The 13799-nt window shown below is 38.8% G+C and overlaps 1 protein-coding gene across 3 annotated transcripts in view; it reads left to right on the forward strand.

The window, feature by feature from the left end:
* LOC136882279 (fatty-acid amide hydrolase 2) overlaps positions 1-13799 on the forward strand; it is a 215225-nt gene that overhangs the window by 53746 nt on the left and 147680 nt on the right. For all 3 annotated transcript variants that reach the window (XM_067154855.2, XM_067154837.2, XM_067154846.2), the window contains exon 2: positions 3050-3292. In XM_067154855.2, coding sequence (XP_067010956.2) covers positions 3056-3292 — 237 coding nt within the window. In that variant the 5' untranslated portion in view covers positions 3050-3055. The remainder of the gene's footprint in view (positions 1-3049; positions 3293-13799) is intronic.

Here is a 13799-nt window from a genome sequence, read left to right on the forward strand (position 1 = left end):
AGACAGGGGCCGACACACTCCGCTCCAAAGTCCTGTCACAATATTTCCAGAACTTCACAGAATATCACTTAACAATAATAATAATAATTTACAATCTAGTAGTTACATTTCCAGGGAATAGAAATAAAATATTCTACAATAATATTTTACACCATACAGTAAACATTTCTTTGAAAGAGGCATATTCGACAGGTCATATGCAAGATGGTATTTTATACAACTTAGCAAATAATTCTTTGAAAGAGATTCTCCATAGGTCTCAGCTTTCATCATGAGAGTTTGATTCCAAATGACTTTTCATCAGAGTCATTACATTTGGTTTTAATTTGTGGGGTCTATTGCAGTGGCTGCATCTACAATCCCTTAGGTCTTCATTGTCAGCAACTTTTGTTTGAATAACTTGTATTCTTTTGTCTCATATTTGAAAGAGTTTACAAATTATCATTTAACAGGTTTAATTTCAAAACCATCATAGCTCAGCTTATAAGACGAAATGTTTTGTCTTTGTTTTTCTGATCATGTTTAGTATATTTTGCAGTTGCTTTTGACGTGCACTTTGATAGAAAAGGATCTTGCATACCTTTATCCTGACCGTTGTAGAAGTTTCCAAAGAGCTCTTCCTGTATTTTATTTGAGAAACGTTTGAAACATTGTTCTTTGCCCCACTCAGTAACATTTAAAAACTGCTTTCTTCCAACTGTCTTGCCAGAACTTCTGACATAACTTTGTTTTTCAGCCCTTCTTATTTTATCAGTTTCACATTTTATGTTAGTATTATTGCCGTATAACTTACGCCTTTTCTTAAAAATACTGTTATCATCACAACTCATTACATTTCTAATACAAAAACTCACTTCAACACTCTCCACAAGTCAAAGCAACAAACTAGAATAATCACACAACAATTAAACCAATATTGTTTGTTTTTGGCTCACCATGAGTTACTGCCAACTGGACATGCCTTCAGAAAAATATCTCTCACATCTACAAAAATTACCGGATCTTAATGAAATTTTCAGGGAAGCACAATAACAATATGATGAATCAATTAGAGTGATTGATGGAAAAAAGGGCTTATAGGCATATAAGCCCCTCTTCCAGCAATGTCCTCAATTGCACCTATCTATAAGCAACTGAACAGGAAGGATTGCAACAACTATCGAGGTATCTCATTGATTAGTATACCAGACAAAGTATTCACTAGCATCTTGGAAGGGAGGTTACGATCAGTGGTTGAGAGGAAGTTGGATGAAAACCAGTGTGGTTTCCGACCACAGAGGGGCTGTCAGGATCAGATTTTCAGTATGCGCTAGGTAATTAAAAAATACTATGAGAGGAATAGACAGTTATGTTTACATTTCGTAGATCTAGAGAAAGCATATGCCAGGGTACCGAAAGAAAATATGTTCACTATACTGGAGGACTATGGGATTAAGTGTAGATTATTAAAATCAATTAAAGGCATTTATGTTGACAATTGGGCTGCAGTGAGAATTGATGGTAGAATGAGTTCTTGGTTCAGACTGCTTATAGGGGTTTGACAAGGCTGTAATCTTTCATCCTTGTTGTTCGTAGTTTACATGGGTCATCTGCTGAACGGTATAAAGTGGCAGGGAGGGATTCATGTAGGTGGAAATGTAATAAGCAGTCTGGCCTATGCTGACGACTTGATCTTAATGGCAGACTGTGCCGAAAACCTGCAGTCTAATATCTTGGAACTTGAAAATAGGTGCAGTGAGTATGGTATGAATATCAGCCTTTCGAAGACTAAATTGATGTCAGTAGGTAAGAAATCCATGAGAATTGAATGTCAGATTGATGATACAAAACTGGAACAGGCAGATAATTTCAAGTATTTAGGATGTGTGTTCTTGCAGGATGGTAATATAGTGAGATTGAATCAAAGTGCAGTGAGCTTGCAGTTGCAATCAACAGTATTCTGTTAGAAGGAGACAAAACTATTCTTACATCGATCTGTTTTCAGACCAACTTTGCTTTACGGGAGTGAAAGCTGGGTGGACTCAGGATGTCTTATTCATAAGTTAGAAGTAACAGACATGAAAGTAGCGAGAATGATTGCTGGTACTACAGTTGAGAACAATGGCAGGAGGGTACTCAGAGTGAGGAAATAAAGGCTAAGTTAGAAATGAACTCGATGGATGAAGCTGTGTGCATAAACCGGCTTTGGTGGTGGGGTCATGTGAGGCGAATGGAGGAGGATAGTTTACGTAGGAGAATGGACTCTTATGGAGGGTAAAAGAAGTAGAGGGAGACCAAGATGACGATGGTTAGACTCAGTTTCTAATGATTTAAAGATAAGAGGTATAGAACTAAATGAGGCCACAGCACTTGTTGCAAATAGAGGATCGTAGCGCATTTAGTAAATTCACGGAGGCTTGCAGACTGAATGTATGTATGTATGTATGTATGTATGTTTTTTATATCATGATAAAGTCACTGTAATTTCTGGCGATTGCTCGAGGACTGTCACATGGAGATCGCTAGTAGTACAGATGTCAAGGTGGTAATTGGAATCATGGGTTCGTAATGACTAGTTCCTCGTCTTGGCAGCACTGAAGCAATTGATCACCCCTTACGTTTTTCTCTCTTGGTCTCGGCAACCTGCCCTGGATGTAATTTTGCATTCAGATGTCCACAACCTGAATATTTCAGATAAAACTTCTTACCTTTTTGCTGATTTTGCTTCCAAACAACTCACGGTTAATTTGATGGAGGTTTCTGGTCAGTAACACAAATAGTGAACTTGTAGTGTGAAGCTCTGTGAGGGGAAGTTCACAGCCTTGCATTGTTAGTCCTAATGTAAAAATCATTAATAATAATAATAACCTCAGGTTTCATGTGCAGTTGTTTGGGATTTGATGCTGTTTAGAATGCCTGCATTTCAATTAGCAATGATTTAATCACATGTGTATAAATATTATGCTAGCCAGTTGAACAGAAACATGACAGGTGGCAATCTTACTAGTGGCTGCAGTATTTTCAAACATTGTGCTGAAACTAATAGCTGGTGGTGTAATTTTTCTTGCAGGACAGAATGACTTCTGCTGCAGAAGTTCCAAGCCAGAGGGATACCTGCCTACAATTGAGAAATTTCTTTTTGAGGATTGTTCTTAAAATCTGGCTCACCTTTCGGTACATTTTGGATTATGTCATCGACTTAGTGTTTGGATATTTCTACGATGAGACCAAGAGGCAGCACATTCCTCCAGTGCGAGACCCACTCCTGATGGAAAGTGCCATCTCATTGGCTGAAAAGATAAGGAACAGAGAGGTAAAATGCTGTAATAACAAGTAGATTAGAAGGAAGCATCTTACTTCCTGCGATAAAATAGGATTTGTAAAAGCAGTAGCAAAGCCTGGGAGTAGACAATATAAGCTGGGCTTCTGAAGGAATACAATACAATCGTAGTAATACGACCCTCTCGGAATGGGAGGGGTGCAATAGAAACTTGATTATTGGGATTTATAACTTCTAGTTATAGAATGTGAATCTTCTGCCCCTTCAAATTTTAGATCTTTGACCACCTTTCAAACATCAAGAGCACGGAAGGTCTAAATTCCTTTGCGTACTGTGATATTGTACCATAGCACTGAGTAGAACTTGCAGATTTAGATGACGTCAGGTGATGTCATCACAGCAAGATCGTTGTAAAAACATGTATGCATCTGGTGGTTACAAAATACATCTATCTGTCAAATGTTAATGGATCGTGCCAAATTATTATTATTATTATTATTTATCGTATGATGAATCTATGTACACACATGTATATAGTTCAGGGTAAATGTGCGTAGTCACAAGTCCGTACAATACTATAACTCTAGGTCTAGCATTTTGACCCAATCAACTGCTTCATCCGATGTGCGGTGAATGTCCATTAGCCAAATGATCTCACATTGTAAAATATGAGGGGAATACTGAAAACAATGATACAGAGGTAGTAAAAGCGTGTGACTTGGTGAAACTGAAGTGAATGCATATTAAGTACAGTTTATAGACATTTAACTTATATGTTGTTGGCATGGCTCAGTTGGTCAAACAGCATAGGTACTGCACCTCACACCATTCGCTGATGGTACAAATGTCTCCTCGAAAGATTTTTCTTTTTTGCAATCAGAGCTTCGGCTGTCAAACACCTGTTCTGCCACATTTGACCAATAGGACACTGTTTTACTGGGATATGGATGTTAACTGTCCCCACTCAAATACGGTAAGGTGCGATCTCAGTAGTGCTGTTCATACCTTCGCTATGTATTCAGTGGATGAGTACGTTATGCTCCTAATGTATGGTAAATCAAGGAAAAATACACTACAAGCACAGCTCATTTACCAAGAGAGATTTCCACACAGACCTCAACCAGCCACAGTTACTTTTAGTAATGTGAAACACCATATGCATACAACAGGATCACTCTCCTGACTGCCTCCAGTTAGAGAGGCACCTTTGACTTCTGGAGCTAGTGTTGAGGTTGTGTTGAGCACTATCACGGATAACCTGCACACAAGTACACAGGTAGTGGCACAACAGCCTAATATCAACCAGTCAAGTATAGTACATATTTTACAAGACAGTTGCTTTCACCTTTATCAGCTACAACTCCACCAGGGGCTCTATGGAGCAAATTTTGGAGCTAGGGGGCAACTTTTCGAATGGATGCCAAAGCAAGTAGCATATGATGGGGCATTAGTTATGAAAATCTTGTTTTTGGACGAATCACAGTTTCACAATAATAGTCTCATAAATTGCTGTAACATGCATTATTAGAGCACTGACAACAGCCCACTGAATAGGAGAGGCAGCATTTCAGGTACGATGGAGAGTAAATGTTTGGTGTGGTATTTCGGGTAGCCACCTGATTGGACCACATTTCTTTGAGAGCTGTTAGACAGTATCGCCAACGGCCATAGCCGTGTTGAAACACTGGATCCCGTGAGATCTCTGAAGTTAAGCAACAGTGGGCATGGTCAAGATTGGGATGGGTTGCCACACGCTGTTGGTGGAGGGTAAGGGAATGGAGGAGCGGAAAGGAACTGGCCACCCTACCGTACGTAAACTCCGGCTCAGGCAGACCTCGTTGGAGGTTCGAACCTGCCTTCGGGCAGAAAACACCCTTACCTTACCTTAGACAGTAGCCCGCTACCTACATTTTCTGTCAAGGGTTATGAATTTCATGTTGTTAGTCTGTATTGAACTGAGATTACATGTAAATTTTAAACATAAAAGTTTTCCACCTATTCAATACATAGTTATATTTACACTGCATGTATTTACATTCCATGGGAATAGTTTCAACCCTACTCGGGGTCATCATCAGCCATATTTAAACAATACACAATATTTGACGAAATCCTAAAACATGTTTGTAAGCAGTAAGAACAGTATGAAACAAATATATAATTAACACTATGATGTGCTAAAAATGTTGCATATGAAAGTGAAATATTACGAGTGACAATAGGTGAGCAATATATAATACAAGTACACAAATACGTTAAAAAGTCTGGGTATAAAAGTACAAATGAGATGTTCTATGTTGTGGATCAACTTGAGTCAAATATTTTTAGATACATGGTGTTTCAGATAGAATTCAGTAGGTCCTGGCAATACATTACAGTTGTGGACCAAGTGTTATGATACTAAGACTGAACACAATTGACATTTATAATAAAAGTATACAAGTATATACAAATGTTTGAGTAACAGATGTGTAGATGATACTCTCTAGAAGAATCTGTGAGGAGTTGATTATACACTGCATCAGCTTAAGCAGAAATTTCGATACATGGTGTATTAGGTAACTAAGGCTATGTTGATATGACTGCATGGTTGATTGTTGGAACTGTGCAGACTGAATATGAAGTTTTAGAATTCTTCTGGAGTTGTAAGTAGACACTGTGTGTGGTGATATGAATGGGTGGAACTTTCAGTTCATAGCAGAACAAATGGGACCTATTAAAATTGAGAAAATGCCAGTGAAAACGCAAAGTATGCGGGAAGAAGAATAGATAACAAAAAAGCGAATGGACACTCACCTTGTGCGGCAGTGTGTGCAGCTTAGCTGGTAGTGTGAGACTGGTGGTGGAAAGAGATATATGGGAGGGGAGGAAGAGGGGCAGGCGCATGCGGGTTGGGCAGAGTGGTAGTGGCTTGGGAGGGAGGTAGGAGTTTAAGGCAGAGCTGAAAGGTGTGGGAGAAATAGTAATTGCTTCGGAAAAGTACCTTTAATTAAACTAAGGATCGAATTCTGGTTGGCTGAATTATTGTTTCTGAGAAAAGTGATAAATAAATCAAAGAGGATGTTGGGTTTCTCTGAGATTTCATTAAGTTTGTAATTGGCGTTAAAATATTGGTCTGCCGGGCTGAGTGGCTCAGATGGTTGAGGCGCTGGCCTTCTGACCCCAACTTGGCAGGTTCGATCCTGGCTCCGTCCGGTGGTATTTGAAGGTGCTCAGTTACGTCAGCCTCGTGTCGGTAGATTTACTGGCACGTAAAAGAACTACTGCGGGACCAAATTCCGGCACCACGGTGTCTCCGAAAACCATATGAGTAGTTAGTGGGATGTAAAGCAAATAACATTAAAATATTGGTCTAGGTGTATGTAGTCATTTTCCATTATGTTGAGTAAAGGACCCTTATTTGCTAATTCAAGAATGTCCATGTCATGTTCGATATTGGTGAAATTCTGGTTATAATCTTGCAGAAGCACACTAATGCAATAAAATATAATTTTTCAGCTATTGGCCAACACATGCAAGATTATAACCATAATTTCACCAATATCGAACAAGACATGGACATACTTGAATTAGCAAATAAGGGTCCTTTACTCACATAATGGAAAATTACTACATACACCTAGACCAATATTTTAATGCCAATTACAATCTTAATGAAATCTCAGAGAAACCCAACATCGTTCTTGATTTATTTATCACTTTTCTCAGAAACAATAATTCAGCCAACCAGAATTCGATCCTAAGTTTAATTAAAGATACTTTTCCTCCAAAGCAATTACCCTTTCTCCCACACCCTTCAGCTCTGCCTTAAATTCCCCCCTCCCTTCACCCCTCCCTTCCCCCCTCCCTTCCCCCCTCCCCCGACATCCCCTCCCAAGCCACTACCACTCTGCTCAACCCGCATGCGCCTGCTCCTCTTCCTCCCCTCCAATATATCTCCTCCCGCCACCATTCTCACACTTCCAGCTAAGCTGCACACACTGCCGCGCAAGGTGAGTATCCATTCGCTTTGTTCTTATCTATTCTTCTTGCAAGTGATAAATATCATTTTAATTCCATATTGAAGATACTGAATGTAGGATGCTAAAGGGTTTATTGTGTCACCTATTCAATACATTATAAATTTTTTAAACACTTAGGAATTTATTATTATTACCATTTGAGACATGTTTCCCCTTCATTGAGGGCATCATCAGTCATATACCTCCTCAAGGCACAAATCAGGTACCTGATTGGTAATTAAATCATAAACATTAAGATACATTACAATGGGAAAGTCAAGCAAAAAAGAAAAACATGTTCAGCGATGATACAGTTAAACAATATAAGTTTATATATACAGTAGTCGGCACCAATGTGTAAAATCACTGCGTATTTTAGCAGAGTCCAGCAGTGGTGGTCCGAAGAATAATTGACGCTACTCATTAGAAATCACAGGAAATTATGAAGTTTATGCATATATATTTACATTGAAACAGTTAGGGGAGAAAGGGTATAAAGTGTCTGGCGTCAATATTCGTGACACTAATTACTGCCGTTGGTTGAACGATTAAAGGTTGACAGGGTAACTATACAGTAATTTTACACTATCCAATTGTACAGTTGAGAAATTACAAGCTTATAATACATATTTACAAGAGAGTAGCCTGGTGAGAAAGGATATAAAATGTCTGGCATCAAGTGCGTCCCGTTGTTTTAGTCGTTGGTTGACGATTGCAGCATTAACACATCAGTAATATGCAGAGTGGTCCAACCTAGTTTATAACCATAGGAGGCAGGGAAAAATATTCCACCGTTTTTTTTGTTTTTGTTTTTTTTCAAGAATGTCAAATGAGTTTCTATAGGCGCTGGAAGTTGTCTGGTTGAAGTCCTGGGTACATGCATATGGCTCAATAAGTACGGTGAATTTGGTCGGCATGGACGGAAACTCATTGGGTGTCACTGAGTACACGGTGCATTTGAATGGCAACAATGACGGCAGTTATTTGTTGATAATTGTATTTACTGGGAATATGTTGCGGGTTAGAATCTTTCGCTTTTTAGTTCTGTTAACTTCACGTAGCTTTGAATATTATGTGAAAACATCAGTGTGAGATGATAGTGAGACTTTAAACTGATATTATTCCGTAACTGAAAACATGAAGGACCTCGGGACGAAGTTATTGTTTTGTGCTGCTGGCCTGGTGAAATAGAATGGAGTTGCTTATGGTATAATTCGCAGTCGAGGGATTAAAAATACATTACTACAGAGTCGGAGTGTCATAGCTGGGACGAGGCATCTTCTTTTTCTGTTTGTGAAGAGGAGCCGTAGTGGCACGCCATGTTCGTGCCGGTGCGCGCTGGATCTAGCGTGTTGTTAAAAGTTGTGTTGTATGGAGTGGAAGTTATCTGATGTGTCACTGAGAAGCTGGTAATACTGGCTGAGCCTCCTCCATAGTCAATCAACGCTCACCAACAACTCATTAAATTATCTTCAGCCGCTTTCTAGTGATGCGTGTACATACATTCAGACAGACAGAAATTACGGAAAAGTAAAAAATGCATTTCCTTGTTACTATGGACATGACCGATACAGAAATACCATTCTTTTAAAATTCTGAGCAATGTACAGACAAAACTCTTATCTATATACAGGGTAGCGCACAAATAGTTGACACATTTAATTTTAGAATAACAAATTTATTTTTCATAGAACACTAATGAACGTGGCCTCCACTGCGGCAGACAACCTCTTCGAGACGAGTACGCGTGTTTCTGATAACTGCGGCACAGGTCTTCATGAATTTCACTGCAGAGCTGCACGATCCGAGCATGCATTTCCATGCGGCTTTGAGGTCTTGAAGCAAAAAGGTTTTCTTTCAAATATCCCCATTAAAGGAATCACAGGGATTTACATGTGGGCTTTAAGGAGGCCAGAAGAATCCGCCATTATCGTTGTACTGTGAGTACACCAAATACTCCCCTCAAAAACTCAACAATATCGTTAGCAGTGTGAGGTGTTGCACCATCTTGCACCAACTACTGTATATGAATAGGGATAGCGTGAATTTGAGGCATGAGTCCATTCCCCAGCATGTCCTTCTATCGCTATGCAAAAAACTATCTGACTGAAGAAAAATGGTCCATTTAACCCATGTCTTGGCAGACCTACACACAGACTCACTTTTCCCGCATACGTGTTTTTTTCGTGAATAATGTCCGGTTTTTCTGTAGCCCAAAACCGCACATTTTGTTTATTAAGTAAGTGCCCCGTTGAGATGAAAATAAGCTTCGTCAGAGAACCAAGTGTTAAACGGTACTTCATCTTTATTTTGAGTCCATAAGGCGTACTGCAAACTTTTATGTCTGAGAAGATGAACTGAATAGCGCGATATTCCACTATATCTTGAAGCTCCCCGTGTTGACTTGTGTGGGCTGCGCTGCATGGCGTCACTCAGCGCAGCGATGTTTTCGGGAGACCGAACTGCTGGTGCACGTGGTCGCTTTTCTTCCTTCACACTGCCTTGTTCTTCAAAGTTTCTGTATAAGCGAAGTACGATGTTCCTTGCTGTGCCCACCTAGTCTGATATACAGCTCGAAATTTCCTTTGAGTCGCCATAAAAGATAACTGTTTTGGCGCGCTGCTGAATGGAGAGTCGGCCGTGGGCGGCCATGGCAGAAAGCTCACTGGAATGCAGGCATTTGGAGACAAAGCAGCGGTGTCACCTCTACAGTTATTTCCATGAAACAGGGAAGGTGTGAGCAAAATTTTAACAACATAGTACGTAAGTTGCATTTTATATTTGCTTTTCAAATGTGTCAACTATTCGTGCGCCACCCTGTATATAAAATAACTTGTCCTGACTGACTGACTGACTGACTGACTGACTGACTGACTGACTGACTGACTGACTGACTGACTGACTGACTGACTGACTGATTCATCATCGCCGAGCCGAAACTACTGGACACAGAGAAATGAAAATTTGGGGATACATTCATATTAACATGTAGGTGCTTGCTAAGGGAGGATTTTTGGATATTCCGTCGCTAAGGGGGTGAAAAGTGGGGTTAATTTTTAAAATGAGAAAATCTATATCTCAAAAACTTAAAGGTTTAGAGTAATAGAAATTGGTATTTGGTATCTCCTTTAAAAATAAAGAAACACATATTTTTTGTTTTTGGAAAATCCCATGAAGGGGGGGGGGGGAGGGGGTTGAACACCTTTCATGAGGAGACTTATCTCTCAAAAACTGAAGATGTTATAGTCAAAAAAATTAAATTTGGAACCTCCTTTAAAAATAAAGAAACACTTATTTTTTTGTTTTTTAAAAATCCAAATAATGGGGGGTGAAAAGGGGGGGGTTAATTTTTAAAATGAGTTTATCTATATCTCAAAACTGTAAAAGTTTACAGACGTAGAAATTGCATGATACTATCCTCATTTTTCAGTATTGAAATTCAGTTAAAGTAGAAATTGGTATTTAGAATCTCCTTTCAACATAAAGAAACATGTATTTTTTTTTGTTTTTGGTAAATCCCAAAAGGAGTGGTGAAAAGGAGTGAATAATGGGTTGAATGCCTTTAATGAGGATACTTATATTTCAGAAACTGAAGATATCACAGACCTGAAAAAATGTATTTGGGATCTCCTTTAAAAGTGAAGAAAAATGTACTTTTTGTTTTTGGAAAATCCAAATTATGGAGGGTTGAAAGGGGGATGAATTTTTAAAATGAGTGTATCTATATCTCAAAACTTTCAAAGTTTACAGATGTAAAAATTTGTACTTATAATATACTTTCAAAATAAAGAAACACGTATTTTTTGTTTTCAGGAAATCCCAATAGGAGGGGTGAAAAGGGGTGAAGAATTGTTGAATGCCTTTAATAAGGATCCTTATATCTCAGAAACTGAATATGTTACAGACCTGAAAATCGATATTTGGGATCTCCTTTAAAAATGAAAAAACCTGTACTGTTTTTTTTTTGGAAAATCCAAATTGTGGAGGGTTGAAAGGGGGATGTATTTTAAAAATGAGTGTACCTATATCTCAAAACTTCTAAAGATTGCAGATGTAAAAATTGATATTTAGAATCTCCTTTAAAAATAAAAGCACACATATTTTTTTTTTTTGTTTTCTGTAAATCGCAATAGGAGGGGTGAAAAGTGTGAGTAAGGGGTTGAATGTCTTTAATGAGGATACTTATACCTCAGAAACTGAAGATATTATAGACCAGACAGTTAGTATATGGAATCTCCTTTAAAAATACAGAAACTTTTTTTTTTTTTTTTTTGGAAAATTTAATTAATGTGGGTTAAACAGGAGTGACAAATTGGGGTGAATTTTTAGAAAGACTATGTCTATAGTATAGTTAAAGTAAAGAAACATGTATTCTCGGAAAATCCAATGAAGGGAGGGGGGGTGAAAAATTGAAAAATGAATTGAATTACTTGTATGAGGATACTTACATCTAATAAAAATTAAAGTTGTTACAGACGTGAAAATTGGTATTTAGATCTTCTTTAAAAATAAAACGACGTGTTTTGGGGGTGGGGGGGAATCAACTTTGGGGGTGGGTGTGAAAAGGAGTTGAATTCGTTTCATGAGGACACATATCTCAAAAATCGAAGATAATTGGTATTTACAAGATCCTTTACTATTAAAGAAACAAATAATTTTTGCCGGAAAATTCACTTGGGGGGGTGAAAGAAAGAGAAAAAAGTGAACTATTTTTATGGGAATACTTATATCTCAAAACTGAAGGTAACACATGTGAACATTGGTATTTGGAATCTCCGTTAAACATAAAGAAACACGCCTTCTTTTTTGGGGGGGGGGGGGTAAATCAACTTAATCGCGGTGGGGTGTAAATGGAGGTGAGACCAATTGATTTTACTGTTCCTAATGTACTTATAAGGAGCCTCCTTGGCTTAGGTAGCAGCACGCTGGCCTCTCACCACTGGGTTTCGTGGTTCAAATTCCGGTCACTCCATGTGAGATTTGTGCTGGACAAAGCAGAGGCGGGACAGGTTTTTCTCCGGGTACTCCAGTTTTCCCCGTCATCATTCATTCCAGAAACACTCTCCAATATCATTTCATTTGTCATTCATTAATCATTGCCCCAGAGGAGTGCGACAGGCTTCAGCAGCCGGCACAATTCCTATCCTCACCGCCAGCTGGGAGCTTATTCATTGCGTTGAATGACTGGAAACAGGCTGTGGATTTTCAATGTACTTATTCTGATCATAAACCGATCATTTTTAATCTTTCCTGGGTTTGTTTTCAATAGCCATCTTTGGGAGAACCTTCTTAGATTACAGTAGATTCTTGTTGCATATAAATAAAAATTTAAACACATTTGAAATAAACGATAGGTATAAGATTGACCGTGCAATTGTTCACCTCTATAATAAGGTCAATAATGCATGGAAGTATGTCATTCATGTCACCAGAAGTCCTGCGCACTTGCCTACGGGCGACAATGGTGCTGGTCATACTCTCATCAATGGCAATGGCAGCAGATGTAATGTACCACCAAGTAGAGGTCTTGCATCTTGCTGTGGGGTCCAGAACATCAGTAATAATAATAATAATAATAATAATAATAATAATGTTCTGGACCGTCGTCAAAATGTGCGGACCGTGCTGGAAACGGGTCCTGGATGGGTAATGACTACGATTGCAGTCCGGCCGCCGGTTCAGTACCGCCAAGGCACCCAAGACGACACCACGCCGGATCTCCTCAAGGATTTGATCAACATTAAAAATGCTTATAGGAAAAGGTGGCAAAGATTTAGGGACCCAACTGACCGGGTGGAATACCTGGACCTCGCGCGGGAAGTACGAAATCGATTGCTGGAAAAAAGATTGAAAAATGGGAGGAACTTTGCCGTAATCTCTCAGAAAACGAGCCAGATCGCGAATTTTGATGGAATCTCTCAGAAAACGAGTCAGATCGTGAATATTGGCGGGTTATATATAAAACGATAAGCATTCCGTTATAAATTTCAGTATAATACCATAGCGAAGCACGGGTATCTTGCTAGTTATATGTATATAGATTGACTTATTTTCTTGAATGCAAGGCATCCATAAAGCCACACCATCTTGCTCTATTACTTGCGAAAAGTCGTCATCTTTGAATCTGTCTGGCTATGCTTAGTAAAGGTTTCTTTAATCATATAATTGATGGTGTTCAGCACCAAATCTTGATGGCAGGGCTGCCATCTAAGTCTCTTAGAAGACTAATTTTCTGGAGACTACATTTAGGACTGTTACACTCTTTTTGTGTTGGACCTGGCAGCTTTCAATTAAACTTGGCTGAATGGTCAGTTAACATATCCTAAATTTAATGGTAATAATTATATTCATTCATTTTTCATCATCATCATCATCATCAACAGTTTTCTGTTCCAGCAAGTCGGGTGCAAGCCCTTCCCAATTCATCCTGTCCGTTTACACTGATATTCTACTTTTAAACTGCCAACTTACATTATGCTTTGCAAGGTCTTTGAAAATTTGCTTTTCCTAACCCTCATGAGTTCTCCCTTTGGGCCTGT

This window comes from Anabrus simplex, chromosome 1, assembly GCF_040414725.1.
Source record: "Anabrus simplex isolate iqAnaSimp1 chromosome 1, ASM4041472v1, whole genome shotgun sequence".
In the NCBI taxonomy this organism is placed as follows: Eukaryota; Metazoa; Arthropoda; class Insecta; order Orthoptera; family Tettigoniidae; genus Anabrus; species Anabrus simplex.